The sequence below is a fragment of the Tamandua tetradactyla genome, chromosome 2 (genome assembly GCF_023851605.1).
Source record: "Tamandua tetradactyla isolate mTamTet1 chromosome 2, mTamTet1.pri, whole genome shotgun sequence".
Classification (NCBI taxonomy): Eukaryota; Metazoa; Chordata; class Mammalia; order Pilosa; family Myrmecophagidae; genus Tamandua; species Tamandua tetradactyla.
Genome location: NC_135328.1, coordinates 214290988 through 214313572, shown reverse-complemented (window position 1 = coordinate 214313572; position 22585 = coordinate 214290988). Strand labels below are relative to the sequence as shown.

General features: G+C 39.1%; 1 protein-coding gene and 1 long non-coding RNA gene across 2 annotated transcripts in view; one reads left to right on the top strand and one right to left on the bottom strand.

Annotated features, from left to right (window-relative positions):
• Positions 1 to 22585, bottom strand: part of MTOR (mechanistic target of rapamycin kinase) — a 170717-nt gene that overhangs the window by 5785 nt on the left and 142347 nt on the right. The window contains exons 41-54 of the mRNA XM_077151319.1: positions 21779 to 21875; positions 21415 to 21513; positions 20956 to 21078; positions 20573 to 20755; positions 20030 to 20164; positions 19672 to 19846; positions 18119 to 18254; positions 17333 to 17480; positions 16595 to 16717; positions 15432 to 15514; positions 14229 to 14301; positions 13564 to 13638; positions 13025 to 13160; positions 12414 to 12479 (exon numbers count right to left, since the gene is read on the bottom strand). Coding sequence (XP_077007434.1) covers positions 12414 to 12479; positions 13025 to 13160; positions 13564 to 13638; positions 14229 to 14301; positions 15432 to 15514; positions 16595 to 16717; positions 17333 to 17480; positions 18119 to 18254; positions 19672 to 19846; positions 20030 to 20164; positions 20573 to 20755; positions 20956 to 21078; positions 21415 to 21513; positions 21779 to 21875 — 1652 coding nt within the window. The remainder of the gene's footprint in view (positions 1 to 12413; positions 12480 to 13024; positions 13161 to 13563; positions 13639 to 14228; positions 14302 to 15431; positions 15515 to 16594; positions 16718 to 17332; positions 17481 to 18118; positions 18255 to 19671; positions 19847 to 20029; positions 20165 to 20572; positions 20756 to 20955; positions 21079 to 21414; positions 21514 to 21778; positions 21876 to 22585) is intronic.
• On the top strand, positions 17404 to 22427 carry LOC143674928 (uncharacterized). The gene is made up of 4 exons (XR_013171282.1): positions 17404 to 18007; positions 18105 to 18271; positions 19926 to 20087; positions 22110 to 22427. It is a non-coding gene; the product is annotated as an uncharacterized LOC143674928 (long non-coding RNA).

The following is a 22585-nucleotide window of genomic DNA, read 5'->3' as shown; positions in this document are numbered from 1 at the left end:
ACTTCTGTGCAGTCTCAGATAGAGCCCCAGGTGATCTTCAGGGTTAACAGGAATGATGTAAGTTGGAGTATGGCAAGCCATGCCAAGTACCAATATCTAGCTGAAGCTTGTATAAGAGTAGCCTCCAGAATAGCTTTTTGACTCCATTTGAATTCTCTTAGCCACTGATATTTTATTTTGTTACACTTCTTTCCCCCATTTTGTTCTAGTAGGCACTGTTGATCCTACGGTGCCAGGGCCAGGCTCAACCCTGGGAGTCATGTCCCCCGTTGACTGGGAGATTTTTATCCCTGAATGTCATGTTTCATGTAGGGGGGAGGGTAATAATTTTCCTTGCAGAGTTGAACTTAGAGAGAGATAGGCCAAATCTGAGCAGTGGCACTCTTAGGCATAATTACAGGTAGTCTTAGCTTATCTGCTACAGAAATACATTTCAGAAGGGCAAGCCTCAAAATCAAGGGCTTGCCTATTTTCTTGGGAGGCCATAATGTTTGAGAAAGTACCAGGGGTTTCCCCCAGATGACAAAATTTAATATTTCCATATTTTTTTCTCCAGTCCCTCAAGGGACTCTACCAATACTTTTAAATTATCAGCCCACCATAGTCTGGGATGTCTCCAAGGATTATATTAAGCTATACAGAATTACAAGGCCTCATTCCCATTCTGGGCTCCATGTTTGGGTTGTTTAAATGAGTTATTCAAACACGATGATTTAGATGGTGTGTTACAGAAAATTTAGGTTCCAGACACAATAAACCTCTCTGCCTTTGGTCTCATACAGTATGTGAAGCTCTAGAGTACATATACTATCATCTTTTGTCCTGCATTCTGATTTGCCTTAGCCCCAACCAGATCAGCTTCATTTTTAACTCTAACTGAGGTCTGATCTCTTTTTTGCTAAATTGAACTGTGTTTGTATGTACCAATGCTGACTTTCAGAGCTCCAGAGCTCCAGCTCTGAATCTTGTGTGTCAGAGATACTCAAAGTTCCAGGTAAATACCAGCTTATACAAATATAAGTCAGCGTCTCAGAATCTAGAAATACACTTAGAACTTTGGACTAAGTACGGTTGCTAGCTTACAATCTAGGCTCCAATATTCTTAATGTATTTTCTGGAAGAGTCCATAGCATGTTTGTTCTTTTGTTTCTGACTTATTTTGCTCAACATATCATCCCCAAGATTGTTTAGTTCCTTGTGTGCCCCACAATATCATTTCTTTTTTGTAGTCAAACAGTGGCTGTGATAAATATATCACAGTTTGCCTTTTGGCTTCTCAGTCATTGTACCCTTTGGTCCCCTCCTTCCATTGGTCATCATGGATAATGTCCAAAATAAACAAATCATGTCTTACAATGTCCTCACTTCACTGTACAATCAGCAGCACCCTCAATTTAAACTATTTTCATTGGTCCAAAGAGACAAAGTACCGATAAACAGCCTCACTAAATAAATCAAAACCTCCCCTGATCTCTTACTCCTTCCCCCCACCAATCATTTACCCCTGATATTATTGTGGTACTGTTGCTGTCTTCCTATTAATTATAGGCCACAGCATGCAATATTAATTTCCCCCCTGTATCCCTCTATCATTGACTCTCTGTATAAGATCAAACCTTACATCCCCTTTCAATCAAATTCACCTTCAATATGGCAATGCTTCTTATAATCTCACTGATTAGCTACCATCATTTCCATCTGCTCTCTTACATTTAAGTTCAACTTCATTGAGTAGCCTTTCCCGTCTCTAGCTTCTGCATACTTCTAGGTCCCCTATATTCTATAGTGTAAACCTTTGAGATTACCAGAGTCATATCAGCAAAATCATACAATACCTATTCTTTTGTGTCAGATTTGTTTCACTCCGCATTAGGTCCTCAAGGTTCCTCCATGTTGTCATATGCTTTGAGACCTCATTTCATCTTACTGCTGCATAATATTCCATCGGATGTATATACCACAATTTTTTCATCTACTCGCTGTTGATGGGCACTTGGATTGTTTCCACCTTTTGGCAATTGTGAAAAGTGTCACTATGAATATTGGTGTTCAAATATCTGTTCGTGTCACTCTGCTTTCTGCTCTTCTGAGTATATACTGAGTATTGGTATTGCCAGGTCATAGGGCAACTTGGTATTTAGTTTTCTGAGGAATTGCCAAACTGTCTTCCACAACAGCTGTACCATTATAAATTTCCACCAACATTGAACAAGTGTTTCAATTTCTCCACATTTGTGGTTTTCTGTTTGTTTAATAGCAGCCATTCTTATAGGTGTTAGGTGATACCTCATTATAGTCTTGATTTACATTTCCCTTATAGCTAATGAAGACAAGCATCTCTTCATGTGCTTTTTGCCCATCTGTATTTGCTCTTCAGAAAAACATCTATTCATATCCTTTGCCCATTTTATGACTGAATTGTGTATTTTTTGTTGTCTTGTATAATTTCTTTATGTACACAGGATATCAAACCTTTGTCCAATATGTGGTTTCCAAATATTTTCGCCTATTGAGTTGGTTGCCTTTCATCTTATTGGTGAAGTCTTTTGAGGCACAGAAACTTTTGATTGTAAGGAGTTTCCATTTATCAATTTTGTCTTTCATTGCTTGTGCGTTGGGTGTAAAGTTTAAGACGCTACCTCTTACTACTAAGTTTTGAATATGTTTCCCTATATCTTCTCCTAGGAGTTTTATGGTACTGGCTTGTATATTTAGGTCTTGAATTCATTTTGAATTAATTTTTGTATAAGGTGTAAGGTAGGGGTCCTCTTTCATTCCTTTGGCTATTGATATCCAGTTCTCCCATGACTATTTACTGAAAAGTCTCTTCTGACCAAGTTCAATGGATTTGTGGGCCTTATTAAAGATCAACGGACCACAGACTTGGTGGTCTATTTCTGTAGTCTCAATTTGATTCCATTGGTCAATACTTCTATCTTTGTGCTAGTACCATGTTTTGACTACTGTAATTTTATAGTAAATTTTTAAGTCAGCAAATATTAGTCCTCCCACTTGGCTCTTCTTTTTTTAGGGTATCTTCAGCTATCGAGGTCTTTTTCTCTCCAAATAAATTTGATAACTAGATTTTCCAAGTCTTCAAAGTAGGTTGTTGGAATTTTGATTGGTACTGCATTGAATCTGTAAATCAATTTGGGTAGAACTGACAACGACATTCAACCTTCTTATCCATGAGCATGGATCTATTTAGATCCATCTATTTAGGTCTTTTTTTTTTACTTCTTTTAGCAATATTTTGTAGTTTTCTGTGTACAAAAACTTGATTCCCCTGGTTAAGCTTATTCCTAGTTATTCTTTTGGTTGCTGTTTTGAATGGAATTTTTCCCCTTAATTGTCTCCTCAGTTAGGCCATTTCTCTCCAAATTTATTTGGAGAGAGAAAGACCTCGATAGCTGAAGATACCCTAAAAAAAGAAGAGCCAAGTGGGAGGACTAATATTTGCTGACTTAAAAATTTACTATAAAATTACAGTAGTCAAAACATGGTACTAGCACAAAGATAGAAGTATTGACCAATGGAATCAAATGTATACATGTATACATTATGTATACATTAATCTTGTGTGCTGCTATTTTGCTGAATCTGTTTATTAGCTCCAGTACCCTGTTGTAGATTTCTCAGGGTTTTCTAACTATAGGATCATGTCATCTGCTAATGAACGTTTTCCTTTTCCTTTACTATTTGAGTACCTTTTGTTTCTTTTTCCTGCCTAATTGCTCTAGCTAGGACTTCTAATACAATGCTGAATAATAGTGATGACAGTGGGCATCCTATTTCATTCCCAATCTTAAGGGGAACATTTTCAATCTCTCACCGTTAATGATGTTGGCTACGGGTTTTTCATATATGTCTTTTATGATATTGAGGATGTTTCCTTTGATTCTGACCTTTTGAAGTGTTTTTATAAGAAAAGGATGCAGAATTTTGTTGAATACTTTTTCAGCATCAATTGATATAATTATGTGATTTTCCCCTTTTGATTTGTTAATGTGCTATATTACACTGATTTTCTTACATTGAAACACCCTTGCATTCCTGGTATAAACCCCATTTGGTCGTGTGTATAATTCTTTTAATGTGTTGATGGATTCAATTTGCTACTATTTTGTTAAGAATTTTTGCATCTATGTTCATTAGGAAGATTGGTCTCTAGTTTTTCTTTCTTGTACCATCTTCATACAGTTTTGGTATTAGAGTGATGTTAGCTTATTAAATGAGTTAGGTAGCATTCCCTTTTCCTCAAATTTTTTGAAGAGTCTGCACAGGATTGGTGTTAGTTCCTTCCGGAATGTTTTGATAAAATCCCCTTGTGAAGCCATCTGGTCCTGGGTTTTTCTCGGTAGGAAGTTTTTTGATGACTGATTGAATTTCTTGTAATTGGTTTGTTGAGATTTTCTATTTCTTCTCAAGTCACTGTACATAGTTTTTATGTTTCTAGGAATTTGTACATTTCATGTAAATTTTCTAGTTTGTTGGCATATATAGTTGTTCACAATATTCTCTTATAATTTTTAAAATTTCTTCATGATCCAGGGTAATGACCTCCCTCTCATTTCTGATTTATTTGTGTCCTCTGTCTTTTTTTTGGCAGTCTAGCCAGGGATCTGTCAATCTTATTGATTTTCTCAAAGAACCAACTTTTGGTTTTATTGAGTTTTTCTATGCTTTTTGTTTTCTAGTTTGTTTATTTCTGCCTTTATCTTTTAATTTCTCTTTGTATATGTTTTGGGTTTAATTTGCTGTTCTTTACCTAATTTCTCCAGATGAGCAGTTAAATCCCCATTCTTGTTTTTTAATATAGGCATTTAGGGCAATGCATTTCCCTCTCAGTACTGCCTTTGCTGTATGCCATAAGTTCTGATATGTTGTATTGTCATTATCATTTGTCTTTAGATATTTACCAATTTCTCTAGCAATTTCTTCCTTGATACACTGATTATTTAAGAGTGTTTTGTTTAGACTCCATATATTTGTAAAAGTTCTGGTTCTTTGGTGGTTACTAATTTCCAGTTTCATTCTGCTGTGGTCAGAGAAACTGTTATGGATAAGTTCAATCTTATTAAATTTATAAAGACCTGTTTTGTGTCCCAGCATATGATCTACCCTGGAGAACGTACCATGAGCACTGGAGAAAAATGTATATCCTGGCTGGTGTTTTGGGGTGTAACAATCTATATCTGTCTATTGGGTCTAATTCATTTGTCACATTAAGTTCTCTATTTCATTGGTGATCCTCTGTCTGCTATCTTTGGAGTAGACTGGTGTACTGGAGTCTCCCTCTATTATTGTTGAAACGTCTACAGCTCCTTTCAGTTTTGCCAATGTACTCTGGGGTTTCTTGATTGGGAGCATAAACATTTATGATTGCTATTTCTTCTTAGTGAATTGTCCCTGTAATTAATATACAGTGTCCTTTTTTGTCTCTTATGACATCTTTACATTTAAAGTCTATCTTATCTGCTATTAGTACAGCTACTCTTGCTTTCTTTTGACCACAACTTGCATAGAATATCTTTATCCATCCTTTCACTTTCAATCTACTTGTGTCCTTGGGTCTAAGATGTGTCTCTTATAAACAGCATATGGATGGATCATATTTTTTAATCCATTCTGCCAATTTGTAACTTTTAATTGGTGAATTTAGTCCATAAACATTCAGTTATGACTCTAAAAGCACTTTCTGAATCTACTATCTTATCCTTTAGTTTCTGTCATATCTATATATTCTTTTCTCTCTCTCTCTCTTTTTTTTTTTAACATGGGCAGGCACCAGGAATTGAACCCGGGTCTCTGGCATGGTAGGCGAGAACTCTGCCACTGAGCCACTGTGACCCCGTCTCCTTTAATGATTTGAATTAACCTTACCAGTACTCTTCAATTTTGTTCCCTCTTCCAGACCTCTCTCACCTTTTTAATTTTTTTCAGCCAACATAACTTCCTTTAGTATTCCCTGTAGGGCAGTCTCTTGTTGACTAGCTCCCTCAGTCTTTGCTTGTCTTTGAAGATTTTAATTTCTCTCTCAATTCTGAAGGACAACTTGCCTAGATAGTGAATTTAGGATCTTAAATTATCACTGCCTTCTTGCCTCCACAGTGCCTATTGTGTAGTCCAAACTCAATCTTGTGTGATTTCCCTTGTATGCAGATCGCTTTTCTCATGCAGCTTTCAGGGCTTTCTGCTTCTTTTCAATGATTGACAGTCTGAGTGCTATGTGTCTGTGAGGAGGCCTATTTGGATTTATTCTATTTGGGGTTCGTTAGGCCTCTTTGATTTGTATATTTACGTCTTTTATAAGTGTTGGAAAGTCTTTCCCAATTACCTCTTCAACAAAACTTCAACAAACCTTCCAAGCCCTTTACTCTTCTCTACTCCTTCTGGGAACCAATCACTCTTGTATTTGAGTGCCTTTTGTTATCCATCATTTTCCTGAGATCCAGTTCCATTTTTTCCACGTTTCTTGCCATTAGTTCTTTCACGCACTTGAGTTCAACTGTTCTGTCTTCTAGTTCTGCCTCTTCAAATCTGCGGCTGTGTGTTTTTAGTATATTTTTAATTTGGTCTACAATATCTTTAATCTCTGTGAGATCTGCTACCTATCTATTTAATCATTCAAATTCTTCTTTACGCTCTTTTTTTTTTTTCAATTTTTTTTATTAATTAAAAAAAGAATTAACAAAACAATTAGAAATCATTCCAATCTACATGTACAATCAGTAATTCTTAATAACATCACATAGTTGCATATTCATCATTTCTTAGTACATTTGCATCGATTTAGAAAAAGAAATAAAAAGACAACAGAATAAGAATTAAAACAATAATAGAAAGAAAAAAAAAAACCTATACCTCACATGCAGCTTCATTCAGTGTTTTAACATAATTGCATTACAACTGGGTAGTATTGTGCTGTCCATTTCTGAGTTTTTATATCCAGTCCCGTTGTACAGTCTGTATCCCTTCAGCTCCAATTATCCCTTCTCTTTTTTTTTTTAATTAACGGAAAAAAAGAAATTAACCCAACATTTAGAGATCATACCATTCTACATATGCAATCATTAATTCTTAACATCATTACATAGATGCATGATCATCATTTCTTAGTACATATGCATTGGTTTAGAAGAACTAGCAACATAACCGAAAAAGATATAGAATGTTAATATAGAGAAAAAAATAAAAGTAATAATAGTAAAATCAAAACAAAACAAAAGAAAACAAAACAAAAACCTATAGCTCAGATGCAGCTTCATTCAGTGTTTTAACATGATTACTTTACAATTAGGTATTATTGTGCTGTCCATTTTTGAGTTTTTGTGTCTAGTCCTGTTACACCATCTGTATCCCTTCAACTCCAATTGGCCATTATCTTACCCTGTTTCTACCTCCTGCTGGACTCTGTTATCAAGGACATATTCCAAATTTATTCTCGAATGTCTGTTCACATCAGTGGAACCATACAGTATTTGTCCTTTAGTTTTTGGCTAGACTCACTCAGCATAATGTTCTCTAGGTCCATCCATGTTATTACATGCTTCATAAGTTTATCCTGTCTTAAAGCTGCATAGTATTCCATCGTATGTATATACCACAGTTTGTTTAGCCACTCTTCTGTTGATGGAGATTTCGGCTGTTTCCATCTCTTTGCAATTGTAAATAACGCTGCTATAAACATTGGTGTGCAAATGTCCGTTTGTGTCTTTGCCCTTAAGTCCTTTGAGTATATTCCCAGCAATGGTATTGCTGGGTCGTATGGCAATTCTATATTCAGCTTTTTGAGGAACCGCCAAACTGCCTTCCACAGTGGTTGCACCATTTGACATTCCCACCAACAGTGGATAAGTGTGCCTCTTTCTCCGCATCCTCTCCAGCACTTGTCATTTTCTGTTTTGTTGATAATGGCCATTCTGGTGGGTGTGAGATGATATCTCATTGTGGTTTTGATTTGCATTTCTCTAATGGCCAGGGACATTGAGCATCTCTTCATGTGCCTTTTGGCCATTTGTATTTCCACTTCTGATAGGTGTCTGTTCAAGTCTTTTTCCCATTTTGTAATTGGGTTGGCTGTCTTTTTGTTGTTGAGATGAACAATCTCTTTATAAATTCTGGATACTAGACCTTTATCTGATATGTCATTTCCAAATATTGTCTCCCATTGTGTAGGCTGTCTTTCTACTTTCTTGATGAAGTTCTTTGATGCACAAAAGTGTTTAATTTTGAGGAGTTCCCATTTATTTATTTCCTTCTTCAGTGCTCTTGCTTTAGGTTTAAGGTCCATAAAACCGCCTCCAGTTGTAAGATCCATAAGATATCTCCCAACATTTTCCTCTATCTGTTTTATGGTCTTAGACCTAATGTTTAGATCTTTGATCCATTTTGAGTTAACTTTTGTATAGGGTGTGAGAGATGGGTCTTCTTTCATTCTTTTGCATATGGATATCCAGTTCTCTAGGCACCATTTATTGAAGAGACTGCTCTGTCCCAGGTGAGTTGGCTTGACTGCCTTATCAAAGATCAAATGTCCATAGATGAGAGGGTCTATATCTGAGCACTCTATTCGATTCCACTGGTCGATATATCTATCTTTATGCCAATACCATGCTGTTTTGACCACTGTGGCTTCATAATATGCCTTAAAGTCAGGCAGCGCGAGACCTCCAGCTTCGTTTTTTTTCCTCAAGATGTTTTTAGCAATTCGGGGCACCCTGCCCTTCCAGATAAATTTGCTTATTGGTTTTTCTATTTCTGAAAAATAAGTTGTTGGGATTTTGATTGGTATTGCATTGAATCTGTAAATCAATTTAGGTAGGATTGACATCTTAACTATATTTAGTCTTCCAATCCATGAACACGGTATGCCCTTCCATCTATTTAGGTCTTCTGTGATTTCTTTTAGCAGTTTTTTGTAGTTTTCTTTATATAGGTTTTTTGTCTCTTTAGTTAAATTTATTCCTAGGTATTTTATTCTTTTAGTTGCAATTGTAAATGGGATTCGTTTCTTGATTTCCCCCTCAGCTTGTTCATTACTAGTGTATAGAAATGCTACAGATTTTTGAATGTTGATCTTGTAACCTGCTACTTTGCTGTACTCATTTATTAGCTCTAGTAGTTTTGTTGTGGATTTTTCCGGGTTTTCGACGTATAGTATCATATCGTCCTTTACGCTCTTCTTGTGTCTTCTTGATATCCTTTATTTCTTTATAAATATTTTTGAGTAATTGTTCCATATTCTGTGTTCCCTCCAGTGTTTTGATTTGGTCATTTAGCTGGGTCATTTCTGCGTGGATCTTCACAAGCTGTGTAATTTTCTGTTGCATCTGGGGCATATGATTATCTTAAAAATGTTATTTTGTAAATTGGTGTTCTAGTTTGCTAGCTGCCAGAATGCAATATACCAGAAATGAAATGGCTTTTAAAAAGGGGAATTTAGTAAGTTGCTAGTTTATAGTTCTAAGACCAAGAAAATGTTCCAATTAGAATAAGTCAATAGAAATGTCTAATCAAAGGCATCCAGGAAAAGATACCTTGGTTCAAGAAGGCTGATGAAGTTCAGGGTTTCTCTCTCAAGTGAGAAGGCACATGGTGAACACAGTCACAGTTTCTCTCTGAAGGGTACATGGTGAACATGGCATCATCTGCTAGCTTTCTCTCCTGGCTTCCTGTTTCATGTAGCTCCCTGGGAGGCGTTTTCCTTCTTTATCTCCAAAGTGTTGGCTGATGGACTCTTTGCTTCTCGTGGCTATGTCATTCTTCCCTGCTCTCTCTGAATCTCTTTCATTCTCCATAATGTTTCTTCTTTTATAGGACTTCAGAAACAAATCAAGAGCCACCCAAATGGGTGGAGACGCATTTCCCCCAATCCAGTTTAACAACCACTCTTGACTGTGTTACATCTCCAGGGAGATGATCTAATAACAGATTCAAACTTATAGTATTGAATAGGGATTATTCTGCCTTTCAAAATGGGGTTTAGATTAAAACATGGCTTTTCTAGGGGATATACATCCTTTCAAACCAGCACAGTTGGTTTCCTTCACTTTTCTAAAGTTTTCTATTTATTTGGGTTTGAAAGTCCCCCTTTTGTACTTGGTTTGTAAGTAATTCCCTAACAAATCAAGGTCTGGATCTCACATAGGGGGTGCAGTTCTCTTTTGGGTTTATTAAGGGCTATGCGAAAAAGATGCATGAATGATTCAGGGGCAGAATGCCCACTTGTCAGGTGGGAGACTCAGGTTCAACTCCCATCCCATGTACCCCCCCCCCACCCCCCCAAAATACTTGAAGGTCTGTTAAAAAAATAAGCAGAAAAGGGTGCACAGGTGGTTCAATGCAAGAAAGGTCACCTGTCATGCAGGAGTTCAACTCCCGGCCCATGTACCAGAAAAAAGAAAGATAATAAAGATGGTGGCATGTGGATTGGCTGGCCTCCTCAGCCCTGCCTCTCTGTCACTGCACACCCAAGAGCCTCTGGCCTCTGTGGGTAAAGGGGAGTTGGACCAGGACCCCTAAGAGCCTCCCTCAATAGCTGGTTGCCTGGTCAGCTCTGCTCTGCATCCCCCAAATCCTCCCCAGGGATGGGGAGAGGACCACCAGGTCTCCAGCAAAACCAGACGCACATGGTGGCTCACCACACAGGTGGGGAGCAGGAACTGTACACCGACCCAGTGGTCTCCATACAACGGTCCCCAGGGTAAGTTTGCCACTCTCTCGGGTCCCTGTGGGAACTCTTGGCTGCGGGATCATGAGGGAAGACCTCCCATGCCTGCTGTGCGAGCTGGGCAGAGTGCAAGAGTGTCCCACTCTTTTAGGACCTATGCCACACTGCATGCCTCCTACCTTAGGAGGGCTCACAGTTGAGGACACTCACTCATCTCTCTCTGTCCCAGTCTCTCTGCTTCAACTGCAGTCACGGTTGTTTATTATTATTTAAAAAACTTTGACTCTATTCTTGTTGTTCCACAGAGCTTGGGGACAGTCAGCCCACCCTACTCCACCATCTTCCTGGAAGCCCACCTGAAACAACTTTTAAGCCACATTATAAAACAATCAGGTTCATTATCATCTGATGCCATCAGAACTGGCTGATCTACTTGCCCACTATATACTGTCAGCTATATACAGGAATCACTTATTAACATATTAATGAGAATGAAGTGGACCACAAGTGTTAAACTAGTAAGTCTCAGCAAGTTTTGGATAAGACTAGTCATTTGCACAAGGTACCCTAGAAACTGGGGAAATATGAGCATTCACAAATCCTGTCAAGGTGTCCAGGGTAAAGTCCATACGTGTCTACACATGATACTGTAACTCAGTGCCCCAATTTCTTACCTAGAATGCCCTTTTCCTTTCTACCCATCCAGATTCCATTCATCCAATAAGGCTCAACCAACCAAAGCGTTCCCTTAATTACTACAGTTCAGGTGGATAGCTCTTTTCTCTGAATTCCCATAGTGCTTCTGTTCCAAACCAAATCATGGGATCCTTGATTCCACACTGGAATATATCACTTTTCTTATTCCATGCATATTTTGGTCATATTTATAATGTGATTCTGTTCTTAAGGAAATCTCTGTATCACACTGTTTCTTTCTGTATCCCTAAACGTTATTTGGCTTAGTTAAGTAACTAGCTGCAAATGTCTCATAAATATTTGTAGAGAATATTTGCTTTTTATACCCCAACAGTAGTTCCTAAAGAGTGAACAGTGTAGGATGTTATAAGGAAAAAAAGATGGTGGTCTGGAAGGCTTAAAGTAAACAGCTTTACTCTAAGACTCTGGAGCACTTTCAACATGCACAAGTGTATCTTGAATCCTGGAAGGGTATGTATCTTCCTGGTACTGTTGTGTTCTGAGGAACACAATCTTGGAAACAATTTTCATGGCTCTTACAGCAGTAATTTAAGTAATTTTCTGTTGCTTCCATCTTTCTGTTTCCAAGCTAGTAACAATACTTTAAGTCCAAAGTAACAGAGCTAATAATTATCCCAACCCAGACACAATTACAATACATGCTAAATAATGACTAATATTCAGATAGAATTTTAATTATGTTTTAATAAATAGATTAAGATCAGATAGTTTGATAAATATTTCTGAACTATAGGTCAGCTATAGGTCCATCTATATAAAAAACATGTCAGGTATTTGGTGATCAGTAAATATTTCTAGACCAAGTTTTTAAAGTTAAATAAATGCCTGTAAGGTGATATTTTAGCAGTGACAGCCTCTCTGCAAAACTATATTTATATAAAACAATCAGTTTATTCCCTTCATAACAGTGGCCCCTGCTGGTTTAAGTCATGCCTCCTACTGGCAACAACAAGGCTCATCCTGTTCTAGAAACACTCTTGGACAAAGGAAACAGGATCTGCAATCTCTCCTGGGGTATACCCACCTACTGACTGGCCAGCAGAGTAGGAATCTGTCCTTGTTCGGGATCTCTTATTGCCTTTGGTATTTGCTAGGGAGAGAAATAAAGGGAGTATTAAAAAGTGCTTCAATTTTGACTTGGTTGCTATCCTTACAATCATAAAAATCTAATTTTTCCAAAAGCTGTGACCTCTAACAGAGAACAAAAAGTATATTACTCAGGAATGAGCAGGTAGCTATTAGCACGGGTATTCAATTCAGAGGGACACACTGTATACTGTTGAGTCATCTCTTTTTATTTCCTACTAAAATTCCAGCATGCTATCCTCTATATGAAATCCAGGCAAACAAATATCACTAGGGTACTTAATTTGTTCTGAAAAATATTTTAATTATTCACTAAGCTGTTAACAGGAGTTTTCTGTTCTAGTTAATAAAAATACTCAAAATTCATCTCTAGCCACCAGAGCTGCCCTGTAAAATGTAATCCACTAGCACAGTAATGTATCTCAGGCTCCAGGCCTGAAAGGCGGTGGGTTTGTGAAATGGAATGTATGGCATATTCCTAATCTGGGAGGTGGGTGGGCCCATAATGGAATTGTCAGCTCCAGCTCCTGTGCACTTGATGATACTCACTGTCCATCAGCCGCCAGTTCAGCAAGGGGTCGTAGACAAAGGCTTCCAGCACAGCCATGACGCTATCTTTGTGTTCCCGAAGCACTTCCATCACCGTGTGGCAAGTGATTCTGTAGTTTCCATCTAGGCCAGTAACCTACGGAAGGGACAGAGCCACTCTCCTCAGCACTCCCTGATTCCTGCCCTTTAATACCTCACGATCAAAAGCCAAGTCAAAGCAAGTTGAAAGGGTTTGTTATCCTTACTTAGGAAGCAGCCACAGGCCACTGCTGTGCTATTAGGCTGGAATGTCTTGGGAACAAGGTGTCAGGGCAAGGCTATGATACATATGAAACAAAGGTCTGATGTGAAAGTGGTAAATTCAAAGATAAATTCAAAGACAGACTGTTACAATGGGAATTAACAGGTAACAATCACCACAGAGATAACCTGGGTCTTTCGGGGAACTGATGAAATCTACCATGCAAGTCTGTCCTTAGAGAGGGTCTTAATTTATATTGGCCCCATTCCAAAATAACTTATTCCCAATATACACTCACCTCCATAGCATTGGTCAACATTCTTGTTAGTCTAAATGGAATCTTCTCTGGGAACTTCTCTCTGGTCATAGCTACCTAGAGTGTAACAATAGAGAAAAACCATACCTACTGGTTAGACTGTCTTCTTTAACTGAAACCAGGTGAAGGCAGATGGAGTTCCTTTGCATGCCAGCAGATATTTCAGTTAAAGCATATAAATGAAGTAGATGAAGTTGTCTTGTCATAAAGGATTTGAAAGATAACCAAAAATTTTTAAAATGGATAGACAGATAGGACCAGTGCCAGACCTTCAACCAGTAGGAACAGTGGATGATAAAGGCTTTCCCCACTCAAAAGAGGGTATGTCAATAAGAGCCCTTGCCACAGAGGGGTTATGGTTCAATTAAAGCAAGTATCAAAAAGCAGTGATTTCATGTGATGATACTATAAACCACTGTTTGCATACTTCAGATGGATTGTATAGTGTGTGAATATAATCTCAATAAAACTGCGTAAAAAATAAAAGCAGTGATTTCATTTCTTAGACTATCACCTTGGTAGAAGAAGCAGTAGTGAGGATAATGCATTTTGGATTTAAGTTGGCCTAAACTGTAAGAGAAGCCTGAAAAGTGATCATCTGGGAAGGTGGGCTTTACGTGGTGCTCTGGAACACGTGTTCACCTCACCTCAAAGCAGTCCCCAAAGTCAATGTGCAAGATCTTCCCACTCAGCCGGTCCAGCATCAGGTTGGAGGGGTGTCTTTCTCAGAGAAACAAAAGAGAGATGGCGAGGGATGAGCAGAGCAGCACTGGTGAGTAAGTCAGTAAGCAGGTAGTTGCCTAGGTCAGGGGTTGGCAAACTACCGCCCTCAGCCAAATCCAGCCCACTACCTGCTTTTGTAAATAAATCTTTATTGGAACACAGGCATTACCTGTTTGTTTATGCATTGTTTAAAGCTGCTTTTTTATTACATCAGCAGAGCTTATTAGTTGTGACAGAGACCAGATGGTGGCAAAGCTTGAAATATTTATTATCTGGAAATTTACAGAAAAAGTTTGCCCACCCCTATTCTAGGTCCCAAATGAGAATTTATCTGTGTGATCTCTCTCTGTGACAGTCATAATAATTTGTCCTCCCCCACCCCCAGTTCTTTGGCTACATGATAAACAGTTTTCTTATAGTGCTGGCACCTCAGAATGGCAAGGCTTGATAAATACTACTTAATAGCTTATCACAGGAGCTCATCTCTCTGAGGTCCCTCGCCAGTTCAAGCAGGATCACCTGGCTTTTGTCAATGGGTATTCTGCACCTCACTGGTAAGGTATTTTTATTTTTTTTTTAACAAGAACTTATTATTTTGGTAGGGTAAAATTATTGTTACTCCCAAAGATTTGTATGAGACATGATTCCAGGAGAAAAACAGCAGACATTAGAGAACTTTTTTTTAAGTATTCTTTGTCAATGTCTGAACATTACTTTTTCAGCCATTATGGTCGGATGAAATTTATTATGCAAAATATCAGAAGGATCTACTTTGCTTGGTTTCAATTACAGAAGCAGAATTATTCATCTTAGCATAGCGGTGACTGATACATGCTTATTGAATGAATAAAATAAATCAGATTTACTACGGCTTTTAATAAATTAAACAAACCTATGGAGAAAGCAGTATCCTTAAACTATTTCTTCTCTTTAGTTTGATGTGTTGTTGTGTTGGCATGGATAAGAAAGTGGGGACTAAGGTTGACGCCACAGAAGAGGCCTAAACCACAAAATACAAATATCTACTCCCCAAGAGGTAACAAATTTCACTGGAAAACAAAATGAGATGATTCAAGAAAAGTACAATGGAGAAGAAAGACTAAATTAAACAAATTACATCCACTCACCTATCTCCCAGGCCCAAAATATACCCAACCATTGACATGACCGCTAAGGAGCGGGTATAATTGGTTCTTCGGTCAAACCACACCTAGAACACAGGAGTTCAAATGAACCAAAGCTCTACGAACTTTAACTGATTTTAACATAATTATACCCAAATCAGCTGTCTTCTTATAATCCATTAAAAACCAGTTGGAATATATAATGGAGTAAAGATTTCATTCACAATTGAAACAAGAGCAAACTATTCCTTGGGTTCAAATTAATTAGAAATGGGCAGGACTTACACAAATAAAAAGAAAGCAAACTTTGCTTAGGAAAATAAAGTCTGAGTAAATGAAAAGAAAACCATTTAAGATTATAAAGATGTAATTTCTTTCTAAATTATTTGATACATTTAATGTAATTACAATGAAAATTCAATGGTCCTTTTTTCTTCCCCCCAAAAGTTGACAAAATGATCCCAAAATTTATTTGGAAGAAAAAAATGAAAATAGCCAATGAAAAGAGACTTTACTTATAGCAAGGTACATAAGGAAATACTGGCAGAAAGACCGATGAAACAGAAATCCAACGGTACATAAGAATTTAGGGTATAATAAAAAAGGTATCTTTGAAATAGTGGGGAAAGGATGGATTATCTGGTAAATGGAGTGGTAGCTAATCATTTTGAAAAAAAAAATCAAAATTATATTCTAATCTTAAATGCCAAATTGAGGTAAGGATTTAAATGCAAAAAATGAAGTGTTTATAATTAATTCAAGAAAATATAGGTATAAGGTGGAAAGAGGCTTTTTAACTACAAAGCCAAAAGCTGAAAGTTGAAAGGATTACAAATCTGTAATATCTAACGTTAAAAAATTTTGCAAATTAAAAGCAAAAGAAAAGAAAAAACCCAATCTAAAAAAGCACGATTAAAAAAAAACCAAAAACAGGAAATTTGCAACATATATATATATATATATATAAAAACAGCTCAAATACTATTGTAAGTAATGAAAGAAACGTTATGGATTACTAAATCTATATTTGTTAAATTGCATGGCTCACCTGTTTAATTTTGGTTCTAAGAGAATGTATAAAATCCACAGCTAATCATAACAGAGAGAAGCCCACTACACGTGTGCCAAAGGGGAGCAGAGTGCATGTGTAGCTGTGGGCGCCATACCTCAGAGCTGGGGCTCTTCAGCCACAGCAGCTTGGCCAGGTCGTCCCCAGCAGTATTATTGACAGCATGCTCAAACACCTCTACCTTCTGCATCAAAGTTAAGTGGTCGTAGTCTGGAGCCATCTACATCAGGACACAGCATTCAGTAAAAGAGAAGCCTAAGACAAGCTAGCTTAAATCCAGGAGGAAACAGGGTCTGGGTCCAGACAGAGCTGGGTTCTAATTTACCCACCACAGCCAAAAGGAGAAGGGGAGTAACAGTGCAGAAGGGAAGACTTGGGTGGCCAGCTGGGATTGATGAGCATAGGAACTCGCTGGGTATTAGAGAGAAAAATTAGGCTCTCACCTAAGCCTACTGGTGTGCATGAGAGCACTGGAGATTTCAAGGTTTTGGGTAACAAGTAGTTTTCTTTCTTATTACTCACTCATACAGCTACTAAACAGTTTCTCCACATGGCCAGTACTTTGTATACATTAGGTGTTTGGTAAATATATGTTGCCTAATAAATAATACTGTCCAGTATCACCTATGATGACGAAAAGTTCATTTCTGGGCTTTATGGTCCTTCTCTAGCTTAAAAGATTATCTCCTTTAGAACCCACTTCATTAAACTTTTTTCAATGACTAATTCCCTCAAATAGATTTTTCAGTGACTGAAATATATAGAAGAACTAGATAAGTAGCTCTGTGTAGATTTGTGAGTTTTGCCCCCAAGACAAAAATGTCTCATTACATACCCGCAACATGATGCGATGTTCAATGTTGAGAAGAATCTTCTTTTTCTCTCTGTAGTCCCGGATGAGGGCATGCAGCGTGTCACAGTGGGGGACCCAGCCAATGAGGCCAGAGTTGGTTGATAAAGGGATGACGGCATATCTCTGGATGCTGGCGCCCAAAGGAAGACAGGATTATTGAGCAGTAAAGAGGGTACACATTTAATCAGCTCATGACAGCATGCAAACTATTTTTAACAACCCCTTTGAGAGGGCTGTTGTGAGCTGCTACTGAGGGACCCTCTATGAGAGCCCTTTGTGAAGGGTAAAGTGTCACACAAAGTGCACTGATGATATAAAAGCCACACCGGCCTTCTCAATATGCCTCACAAATGAGCTGCTTTGGGGGAACTATCAAGTAATTATTTCTAAGCCTAAAATAACTTTCCAGATTAATATTCATGCTCTTTGTAGAGGAGGAGGAACAGGGCACTGAGGATAGGAAAGTCTTTACCGGGTTTTCACCCCAGAAAGGATAAAATACATTGACTCTGCAACTCTCTAGTTAAATGGTCACAACCTGCTCCATTCTGCATCTCTAGGAGGTTGTTAGGCATTTCCTAAGAAGAGAACACTATGAATTCTGGAGGATTTTTCTTTTTGTGTTTGATACCATGGCAACTGATGACTTTCTGTGAGGTACATAATTTTATAACTTTTTTCATAAAGGTACATGACTACATGGGACAGATACAGGAAAAACTGGAAGACTTCTGAAATAATTGCTGTTTTTAAGGTCATCCTGAATACCTGAGGTTTTTGCGAAGAGATGTTGGGTCATTGGCCAGAAGGGTGTTCACCAAGCCAAAGAGCTGCATGACACGTTCGTCTTGTCGCAGATCTTCATGGCCCTTCAGAAGGAAAACAAACTCGTGCCCGTTGCTGCCTGTGAGGGTGGTAAAGGTGACTAGTGTAGACCGGAGCTCAAACCCTTCAGTTTGTTAGACCACCACAGTATTTAAAGATCCTACTGACAGACCACATATACCTTAATCCCACGTCCCCTACAAAAAGAAACAAACACTTCCCAGAATTAATGAAAAGTATGGCTTCCCATGAAGTGCTCAAATTAAAAAAATAAAAACACAAAAAACTCTCTTGGTCTTTGAAGACCAGGAATTAATGCACAGACATCATCACTTCACATGTTTCTCCTTGGGATCCATTCTCTGCCCTTCTCTGTCCTGAGAAGATTGACTTGTACATAACATATCACTTGGCCTCCCAAGTGGGTTTGTCCAAGGGGGGGACACTGACAGGAGATCAAAGGGCAGGAAGAGGGCAAGGTCATGGTATCCATCCCCTATAACTTCCCTCCATCTGGGATACAGCTTCTGTTGGCTGTTCCCTCACCCTCTGTTAATCCTAGAATTCTTGCTGGATTTCAGTAGCACTAATCTCTCTCCTTGCCCTTTCAGCACTGGAGGGTGGGGATATGAAGAAAGTGATAGCTTCTCACTACTGCTTGTTCCGGGACTCTTCTCATTGGATCTCAACTCTGCTCACACCTCTGGAAACAGTTCCCTCACTGAATTTCTTTTTAACTTAAAAATGACAAGAACCTACTGGACATGCACTTTAATAGCAGAAGATACAAGGCCATGGAGAGAGAATCACCCATAGCCTCTGTTAGGATTTACTGGTGTTGGTGTGTAATCACTGCATTTAGAAAACACTAAGCATTATGGAGAGGGCGAAAGATGCAAAGTGGCACCAGACTACTCTGGCCTACCTAAAACCATGCCAGATGGTAACACTCAACCACAAGGGGAAATTCCAGGGGCCATCTGTTTGACAGATCCCACTGTGAGAACTTCTTAAATCTTACCTAACTCCTTTCTATATCTATTCGTTAATTTTACACAATCATTTCCCACAAAGAGGGAATGGTAAATAAAAGAATATTCAAGAGCCTAGAACCGCTTTCTTCAAAGTCACCTTCCCCATTTTGTCCAGATGCCTCTTTGTTGTCCCCATTAGTTTCCCACACCTGCCCTCCACAATCAACTCTCTGCAGTATAGGCCCTTATACTTCCCATCTAACTGTTCTTTGTGCATGATCATTATGTGCCACTTAGATAAGCACGGCTATATGAACAAACTAAGAGTCCCAGAGAGGCTGGAACGAAGGGAAATTCACTTGTTCTCTATTCCTCTCTCAATCAACATTGGAAAGGTATAGCATAGGAAAGTTAGTAGTGTGTTTAGCAATCAGTAATTTCAGAAGGGACAGTGGGGGGTCGGAGTGGTTTGGCCAGGGTAGGCAGGAGGGGCAGGCAGAACAAGTGCCCAGTGGTTCTTACCCATGAGGGTTAACTTCCGAGGCCTCTGCTTGGATGTGATGACTTGCAAAGATGGTGCTATGGACTGAATGCGAATAATCGGCTGGTTGGGGTCATATGTTCCTGGCACGGCCAACTCAAGGTCCCGGCACATAAGAAGTTTTGGAGAGACATACTGCAGCTCTAAGGATGTGAGCTGTGAATAATTACCACAGGATTTAGTTTTCTGCCTTGGGGAGGACTTTAAATCCAATTACTTGTCCCAATGTCTGCAGGTAGAAGTGGAACCAGATGCTTCTGAATTAGCATCAGAACATTCACTAATAGTGAAACAGGACTACAACGATAGTTAATTTGGCTAGAACCCTGAAGATCCTACCTGAGGAAGCTGCTTTGAGATTCGTCTGAACACATGATAATAGAGGTCCCAGGCTTGGGTAAGATCCTTAACATTCCCTGATTTCATGTACTTTCTGCACCACTCTTGGGCTTCCATTAAATCTCGACCATATGCCTGAAAGGGAAGGCAGTAGAAATTTGCAAATGGTCAAGGGGTTGACTGAGTCACAAGGCCAAATTCCCGTATAGTAGAAATTCCTATGACTGTAAGTTGTCAGCATGGAATTGGTTTGTAAGAGAAGTTTTGCAGTTCTCTAGTCCTGGAACTTCTGAATCCTTGGTATGGCTTATTAGGTTGGGTAAGGCTAGAAGAGAAATGGATTGACTTTTGGAGGTCTTTCTTGTTTTCCAAATAAACTCTGAGGAGGGTTCTTGTAACTTAACATCAATTAAATTTCTGGTGTTTCTGTATTTTGTGACCACCGCTGGAATTCATTTTAATAAAGTCAGGAAAAAGGTCAGAAGGAAAGGAGCTTGATAAAAAGCTCTACATTATTTTATCTAATGCTTTTTCATCCCATACCTGATTAAAGGACGTTTCCTTCAGAGTCTGGGGTCCCCGTTCCATCATGGCATGCAGTGGCTCTAGTACCTCAAACATGCCTTTCACATTCCTCTCCCCAAAATACAAACGAGAGGCCTCTTCCAGGCCTTCATGCCACATCTCATGCCACAGAATGGCCACTCGGATCAGCTCCTCACTAACCTGCATCAAAGAAGGGAAGGAGAGGAGAGAAGCATTAAGGAAAAGCTAAATTCAGAAATGTCCTTTTGGGAGAAACAGGAGGTATTCCTTCTGGTAGTTAAAGGAAGTATGCAGCATTGTCTGAAGGAAGAAGAAAGCCTCACTCTAGACCTGTGCTTAGGTGACCAGGCAAGTGAAATCCCTGCCGGCCCCAGACTCACCATCATGGCCTGCTGTACCAGGGTGTTGCTGTGTTCACACATATTCTTCAGAATCTTGTTGGCTGCATTGTGACGGGCTGTTGTGGTAGACTTGGAAGCCACGGTCAGTGGGTAGATAAGGGCCTGGAAAAAACATAAAGGGAAAATTTGCAAGCACACGAGAGAAAGGAGCTAGATACTAATTTTAAGGAGGATGACAAAAAGAAATGGCAAATATCACATTAATACCCATGTGGGTCTACCAGGATGGGTTTATTCAATCTCGAAGGGAACTCTTTCTTTTCAGGAAGGCCCCTGGGCCACTGGGGCTGCTGGCTGGGCAGACCCTCCTGGGGGTAGGACAGAATGCTTGGCTCCCAGTTCCTGGACGTATGTCTCCTAAGCAGCTATAGGAAAGGCTTAACACCAAATTAAAAGGTCGGTGGTTAGATCAGAAAATGCCCCAGGGTCTCCACATACCTGGGGGTGGTACCGACCAATGTCTGTGAGCAGCTGGTGAATGAGACGTCCCACCAACGGCCTGGGTGTATCGATTCTTGCAATGAGCTGAGGTATAACCTGGTATTCAAAAAGGCACAGTATGTAGCAGATGAGACACGGAAATTACTCTAGTTATTCTGGGTAAAACCCAGCTCTTATATAACTTGTTTAGGTTGGTTGTGAGGCTTTGCAATGGTTTACTGCCTTCAGATCTCTAAAGAAACGTGGAGTCTTGACCTTGTGGCTAACCCCTTACCAGTATATAGCATATGTGGCCTTGCCACCCTGAACCCTGAATGATTGCAAGAGGAGACACAAGGGAGAGACCCTGATCCATACTCACCTGTAACCATGTATCAATCTGGATTGCTTTCACTCCTTCCACTAAAGCTTCATTTACATCTGGCCAGTGACCATAATCAAACCATAAAGTGAGGACTCTGGAAAAGAAAATGAGAAAGTCATGGAAATGTAGTTTCCCAGTTTCTATTCGTTTTTTTTTCATCCTCAAGGCTCTTGAGAAGAGAAGAATTGGCAGGATTCAAATCAGTGGTTCTCAAATGTGTTTGTTTGGTCTCCGGACCACATGGGAAGGGGTAGATGGTGATGACCAGAGGAAACTCTTGACCAAATACCATAAGGATTATTCTAATTGGATTATTATTACATTCCAGAAAATGTACAGAGACCATTATGGCATAAACTCAGAATCTAACAGAGGAGCCCATGGATAACCCTTTGAGAATCACAAATCTTTGCACATACAGGAAGAGTCGCCTACAGAACAGTGGCAACAGAAACCTGGCACTTGGCCATGCTGAATGAAGCCCCAAATGAAGGAAGAGACTGCGCTTGTCACCTAAAACACTGACTGACTGGTTTGTCCCATTTCTTTAGGCCTCTCAAAGCAGCTGGCTAAGAGCTGAAGAGATTTCAGAAATATTGCAAGTAATAGATGAGATGTGTTTGTTAGTATCTACATAATAAATAAAGCACACTTGGAAAGTCTCCACCCCATTTCTCTTCTTTAATCTTTGCAGATTTTACCCAGACAGGTGGGATCTAGTCAACAACAACACCTCAAACTGCAGCTCCTGGGGGTACTGACAGGGGTGGGGAACGGGAAGAGGACCTGTGTGTAACTTCTGTG